This window comes from Cladophialophora immunda, assembly GCF_000835495.1.
Source record: "Cladophialophora immunda strain CBS 83496 unplaced genomic scaffold supercont1.2, whole genome shotgun sequence".
NCBI lineage: Eukaryota > Fungi > Ascomycota > Eurotiomycetes > Chaetothyriales > Herpotrichiellaceae > Cladophialophora > Cladophialophora immunda.
Window position 1 is genome coordinate 4,154,137 of NW_015622542.1, and position 6,852 is coordinate 4,160,988.

The window sequence follows — 6,852 nt, forward strand, 5'->3', positions numbered from 1 at the left end:
CTGTCACTCCCCCTCCACCACCAATAATACCTAATGACAGTATAACAGTGCATCGTTTCTCACTCATTTGCTGCTGAGCAGTAGACAGTCGAGAAGCCTGTCGGCATCTCCTGCGATTCCTCTGCTTTCTTCTTTACACATACACACCCTCTCTCCAGTGGCCTCGAGACACTACCCCTCGGATTCTACAGCATTGATACCCTCCGCGTCTCACTGATTATTCTACTGTCCTGCAACCATGACTGGTGCTCGCGTCGACCGCATCCGCCATGGCGGCCCGGCCAACAAGCCTGGCTACACCTTCTATCCGGTCCTAATCATCGGCGCCGGCGAGTCTGGCATTGCCATGGGCTGCCGACTGCGTCAGGTCCTGGGCTTCGATCAATTCCGCATCTTTGAGCGGAGGTCTGCATTGGGAGGCACATGGCACACCAATCAGTATCCCGGTATTGCTTGCGATGTGTAAGTTGCTCTTGCCCTGTGTCTGTTTCTCTATGGATTGGCCCATTCAAATCTAACGACGTCCCCGGAGAGGGAAAACAGCCCGGCCATCATGTACTCGTTCTCCTTCGCCCAAAACCCTCACTGGACGTCCCTGTTCCCCTCCGGGCCCGAGATCATCCAGTACCTCTACGATGTGTGCGAGAAGTTCGAGATCCTGGACAAGATCCAGTTCGACACCTCGGTCAAGGGCATGCGCTGGCTCGACGATGTCGAAGAGTGGGAGGTCGAGCTGGACCACCTCGCCCCGGGGATAGGTGATCTGTCCACCCGGGAAAGGCAGGCGCTGGAGAAAGAGAACGGCCCCAACTCCAAGACAGTACTGCGCACAGAGATCGTGCGAGCGAAGGTCGTCTGCAGCGCGGTGGGCGGCCTGGTCGAGCCGAAACCACCTCTAGACGTCCCCGGGTTTGATACCTTTGAAGGCGAAATCGTCCACACGGCGCGCTGGAACCCCGACCTCAATGTCCGGGGCAAAGATGTCATTGTCATCGGTACGGGCTGCTCGGCAGGGCAGGTCGTGCCTCAGCTTGTGAAGCCCGAATACGGCGCCAAACACCTCACGCAGCTGATGCGCTCGCCGCCTTGGGCCGTGCAATTCCTCCCTCCCGCAGCCAAGGAGTTCTGGAAGAAATGGATCCCCTTGTTCTCCACGTATGTGCCGGGCTTCCAGAACGGGCTGCGCAAGTTGATGTTCGCCATGAGCGAGCTCGAGTTCGTCGAGCTGTTCACGCCCAGTGAGGCCGCGAGGCAGCGCCGGAAGAAGAAGGCCGCCGAGCTCCTGGCGTACCTCCACAAGACGGTGCCGGAGGAGTACCACGAGATCATGACGCCAGACTACGAAGTGTTCTGCAAGCGACGAGTTGTGGATGAAGGGTGGTACCAATCCCTCGCCCTGCCGAACGTGGAGATCACCACGCTCCCCATCACGTCCATCCAGCCGCGGTCGGTGACCCTGGGACCGGGTCGTCTCTATCCGCCCATGTCCAAGACCGACTCCAAGGCGCCCACTGAGCAGCGCACGGTTCCCGCGGACGTCATCATCATGGCCAACGGCTACGAGACCAACCAGTGGCTGCACCCGCTGGACGTGACGGGCCGCCACGGGCGGTCTCTGTACAAGACGTGGGACGAGCGAGGCGGCGCGCAGGCGTACCTGGGCACCGCGATGGACGGGTTCCCCAACTTCTTCATGATCTTCGGCCCCAACACGGCGACGGGCCACAGCTCGGTGATCCTCGCGAGCGAGAACATGGTCAACTACGCGCTGAAGTTTATCGGGCCCATCCTGCGCGGCGACGTCGACACCGCCGAGGTCAAGGAGAGCGCCGAGCGCCAGTGGACCGCCGACCTGCAGCGCGAGCTGCGCCAGAGCGTCTTCATGTCCGGCGGCTGCGTCAACTGGTACACCGACGCCGCCAAAGGGTGGAACGCCACCGTCTACCCACGCACCCAGGTCGACTTCACCCTCCGCTGCATGTTCCCCGTCTGGCGCCACTGGGACCTCAAGTACACCACAAAGGGCCGCTTCAAGCTCGCCGCCTCCCGCGCCCTCCGCGCCCTCGGCCTCGTCGGCCTGGTCTGGGCCATCGTCTTCACGAGGAAGCACGGCCTGCAGAGATCCAAGGACCTCCTCCGCGAGCTGCTCAGGAACGGGCTGGAGGGGATCCGGGGTGTGTTGCTGAGGAGCAGATAGTTGGCGTCCTAGGCGGGGGTTACGGATGTCCCCTGGCCGGTATACATGGAGATCACCATGGAAAATTAGATGTAAGGGGCTAGATATGAGGTGCATTTGTCGGTCTAATCACACGGGAGTCATTCTGCTATTCTTTCGATATTCCATGGATGCAAGGCGACAACGCGGAGGCCAGAGCCCCCTGTTCGACTGCGGGAAAATTAAAATCAGTTTCGTCCGACGATGCGCTCTATTCACATATCATTATTTCATGCTTCAGGCGTAGCAATGGTTATCACCCGTGCAATACGCCCTTTTCTCTATCTCTATGTACAACCAACCCCTTTTTTGCGCATACCAGACCTTCGTGGACAAGAAGATAATACAGTCGGGAACTCACCCAGGCTCCAACGCGTTTTCCGTGCTCGGACACCTTGCAACATTCTCACTCACGAGATCATGTATCAGGAGAAGCCCCCTTTCTTTGCAGGATCAAACAGCACCCCGACGATCTCGTCGAGAATCGTAAAGGCAAGGTGCTGATTGAGTCGTGCGTTGTTCATGGTGGCCGTGATTCTTCTGGCGGCAGCTTGTGCATTGGCTCTGCCCACCACGTTGCCAGCTAGGTCGGGAATCAGAGTGGCCAACATCAGCGCCGCCTCTGACTTTGTTTTCTTCTTCTCCACGGCTGTTCGTGGCTTCGCCTCTCTTAGTTTGCCACCTCCCGGCCACATTGTTTCCTTGATCATGTCAATGTACTTGAGGAGTGATTCCTCTTGTACAAAACCATTGAAGATTTCGCGAATCTTGCGTTCAATGGTCCCTCCGAGTAGCTGATGGAGGACCACTATCACGGCACGGCCACGAAGCCAGTTGTTCCCTCGATTCAGCTCAAAGGTCTCGAGAAAAATGTCACAGATTGGCTTCACAAAGGGTTCCAGTTCCTTATCCTCAAAAGCTGCCAACTCGGCCTCAGCTTCCGCCACCGGGCCAGGTTCCAGAGGGACAATGTCGGCCTGATTCATTCCCAGCTGATTCGTGGCAGCCGAGATCAGGTTCTGCCCGGCTACCGACAGCTGATCCAGGACCGACACATTACCCAAGAACTCATCCATGCCCTCGGTGACAGAGTTGTAAATCCGAGTCACGATATCTTGTGCGTTGGACTCTTTACTCGTGTCCTGCTGTGATTTGATGCTTGACTGTGAGAGAAATGAGCGCAGTTCTCTGCTTCGACACACGTCTGGCATTTGGAGGAGTTGCTGCAAGTAATGCTCAAGTGCGAGCCGCCGGTTCTGCAGGAATTGCTTTTGAAGCTTCATTACAACCCTCCTTCTCGGAAACTCGAGATTCCTCGTCGAAGGGTATCTGCGTCGTAGCCGTTGATGTAATTCATGGAATTCGGAATATCGTCGAGGAATCGCCCACACTGCGGCCGGCATTTGGTCGCCAGCCTGCCTCTGCACTTCGATAACATACAACGCGAATTCTCGCCCGTCGTCTTCTTTTCCCACTACAACAGACTTGATAGAGATGCTGGATCGACCATACAAACTGTTGTCGCTTTCTTGGACTATATATTGCTGGCGCTGGAGCTCCTTCCGACGGATTTCCCTCTGGAGACTTGATTTGGATTTGTTCAAAATCCGCAGCTCTGCGACATTGTTTGTTAGCTCAGCCTTGCGAGTCAAGGTGTCCACCACCGATTCCTGGGCTACCAGGCGCTCTATATCGTTATTAAGAGCTGAGATCGCTTCGGCGAGGCCGAGATCTCCTGGTGCTGCCTCGTGGATCTCATCTTCGTCTCCATTGTCCCCCTTACTGTCGTCATTGTCGACATATTCATCCTCAATGAACTTTTCCTCGTCGGGAAAGAGATCATTGTCGGTGAATACGCCGATACGGGAGGAAGTATTGACAAGGCCGAGAGTTGCCAAGCTAGGTTTGGGTCTGTTGGCCTGCTCAGCGCCGGGGATATCGAGGGAGCTGCGGGGCGAGTCGATCTTGGAAGATTTGGTCGCCGACACTGGGGAACCAAAAAGTGTATCGTCATCGTAGCCCATGGTCTCGTCCATCGGGCTGTCCGTCATGATATTGTTCATAGCTGCCTCCATGTTCTCAATGACCTGACGCTGGTCTAGGGAATCACCATTCAATGACTCGTGTCCAAGGCTGTGGGTGGAATGTGCCAATGGGTCAGTGTCATAACCGTCGTCGAACAATGGGGTGGAACCGCTAGACCGTTTGGCAAAATCTCCATCGTCAAATAGCTTGGTAGAGGCCAGGCTTCGAACATCCGACGAGGACACCGCAGCTCGCCTCAGATCTTTGTTCCGCGTCGCAAGTTGTGAGCTGGTTCTCGTCATAGAAGGAGTCTGGGTTAGGGTTCTCGTAGTATCAGCCCCAACCTGCCCGTTCGCCTCGGCAAGATTACCCGTGCTCTGCTGGCGCGGGCGCGCGGCGGCTGCGTCGGCGGAAGCTAGAAATTTGTAGTAGAGATCGGATTTCCTAAAGTTTGGTAGATGTCGTGTTTCCAACTCTTCCAAGACTGCGGACTGAGCGGCCAGGACGGCAGTTCTAGCAGCTCGGTATTGTTGAGGAGTTGCTTTCCGGCCGGCGGCCAAGAACGCTTTGATGGCGTCCTTGGACTCTTGTGGGATGTTCAGTTCTTCCTTTAGCATGTATTTTTCACTAATTTGAGCGATGTCCATACGATCTGCATCGGTCCAACTTTGTTGAATACCTGGATTCAACTCGTCCCCAAAATCATCCTCGAGGGGATTGCGGAAGCCGTCGACCACCACCCAAAACTGGACCAGAGACATACGATTCTGACGATCCATATATTCCATGAAATACGACAGCCCCGAAGCAGTGTGCATGATCTCCACCATGGTCCATTCGCGCGGCTTCGAAGCAGGAATGGGCCGCGAGTCGAGCGGCGGTGTCACCGCCTGCGGAACGGGTCCAGTCTGAGTGAGTTTCGCAATCTTTTGGTCCAGTACGCGTTTGGCCATTTCCAACCTTCGCAAATAAACGGGATCCTGACCTTCAACCAGGCTCTCGCGCTGAATCTGGCTGGCGACGGAGCTCCGAAATCGCCGAGCATCCGACAGGTTCTTGGTTTTGCGTATGGCTCTAACAAATCGCTCAAAAGCACGTTCGCTGTCATTGGGTGCTAGACGGGGCAGCTCTTGGCCGGTCTTGCTTCTGGGGATCGGAGACGCATGCTGATCCAAAGCCGCTCTCATTCTGCGCACGGTCTTTCTGTCTTGTAACGTGGTGCGGCCATAAGCTTCGATTATTTGATTCCATGTGTCCGGATCAGATAGCAACTGCATGATTGGAAACAGGACGGCACCGGCGACAATTTCCTTCACGAGCACCAGAGTGGCGCGACTTCCCATCATGGTCGAGGATAAAAGGTCCGGTAAAATGCGGACCAGGGTTTTCCGAAGGTGGTCTTGCTGTACTGTCTTTGTATCCGAATAGGCAAGGGCGGCAGCAGGATGCAGCTTCCCATCCTTGTACTTGGCTGCAATGGCCAATTCCAGCTCCTCCGATTCGGTGACGTTACGGTTCAAACTGCGGCCTCTCACAACCCGTTCAGCCTGATCAAAGTCACGCAAATGTGCTGTGATCAAGGGTACAATCCTGGACACGACAACATTGACCATGTCCTCGGCGAGAATCCGGTCTCTGATCTCCACCAACACAGCGCGAATGTTCCTGTCCACTTCATTGACAAAAACCGGACTCTTGGAAATATTCTGGTACCAGGAGGAAACGAAATCGCGCAGCGCAAGACCAATCAGAGTCTCGAGGGCTTGGGAGACGACAAAGGATTGGTCGTAGAGATGTAAGGGTTGGTATTGTTGGGATACCCGGAGGACTGACACTTCGGAGTCCCACTTCTGGGGGAGAAGGAAGACAGGGGAGGCATTCGGAGGCGAGGACAGCGCCTGGTATGTCGCGCGCGACCTAGAGACTCTCAAGGTGGCTGCCAGCAAAGTCATCAGAGTGATCAGACAGCCAAGCGTGAAAGCGTATCCCAGGAAGCGCAAGACGGGAATGGCGCGGACTGCAAAGCCCCAAGCGATGAACGCTGCAATGGCGGCAGACAAGACATGTCTTTGGGAGAGGTTCATTCTTGATCTTGAGAGCAACTCATGTTTGAGGGATCGGTGTGGCTGCGCAGCCAGCCCGGTGGGGAGGAGGACGGCAACCTGACATCTACACCATCGCACGGGTCAAGCGGGAGGTGGGGAACGGAGAGGACATGACGAGGATAGTCTGGTGGCAGAGATCAAGCCGTGGCGAGCATTCAACAGCCTGAGGAGCAGGCCAGAGCAGTCCCTTGACCGACACGGCAAGAAACAATCAATATACGAGGTATGACATGGATGGTGGTTGTAGCAAGTGCCCAACTGGCGCAGATGGGCGCAGCCTGCGCTGGGAGGGTGGAATCTCGATCGTCACACCTTCCCAAACGGGGCGGTCACCTGCGGCCAGCACCGTGCACCTCCTGCAGCATCCATCCCGCCTAATGCATGATCTGCCTCTTGCTGTCTTTTCTACTGGTTGCCCTCCCACGCCCGTCGGTTTCTTGGGACCAGTTTCTCGTTGCTAGGAGTCTGTGGTGAGTCAAAGGCTTTTCTGTTATTGCTTCTGCGGCA

General features: G+C 56.0%; 2 protein-coding genes across 2 annotated transcripts; one reads left to right on the forward strand and one right to left on the reverse strand.

The window, feature by feature from the left end:
- The first annotated feature begins 29 nt into the window (after window positions 1–29).
- On the forward strand, window positions 30–2,487 carry PV07_03728 (uncharacterized protein). The gene is made up of 2 exons (XM_016390475.1): window positions 30–462; window positions 544–2,487. The coding sequence occupies exons 1-2, from the start codon at window positions 239–241 to the stop codon at window positions 2,195–2,197; spliced, it is 1,878 nt and encodes a 625-aa protein (XP_016252377.1). The 5' UTR covers window positions 30–238; the 3' UTR covers window positions 2,198–2,487.
- Window positions 2,408–6,581, reverse strand: PV07_03729 (uncharacterized protein). The gene has a single exon (XM_016390476.1). The coding sequence runs from the start codon at window positions 6,322–6,324 to the stop codon at window positions 2,641–2,643; it is 3,684 nt and encodes a 1,227-aa protein (XP_016252378.1). The 5' UTR covers window positions 6,325–6,581; the 3' UTR covers window positions 2,408–2,640.
- Window positions 6,582–6,852: the final 271 nt, after the last annotated feature.

What these genes read in the sequence shown, in the direction of transcription:
- PV07_03728 (XM_016390475.1), top strand. Translation starts at nt 239, where the DNA reads ATGACTGGTGCTCGCGTCGACCGCATCCGCCATGGCGGCCCGGCCAAC. An exon ending in CCCGGTATTGCTTGCGATGT is followed by an intron (nt 463 to 543) that starts GTAAGTTGCTCT and finishes GAGGGAAAACAG; the next exon opens with CCCGGCCATCATGTACTCGT.
- PV07_03729 (XM_016390476.1), bottom strand. Translation starts at nt 6,324, where the DNA reads ATGAACCTCTCCCAAAGACATGTCTTGTCTGCCGCCATTGCAGCGTTC.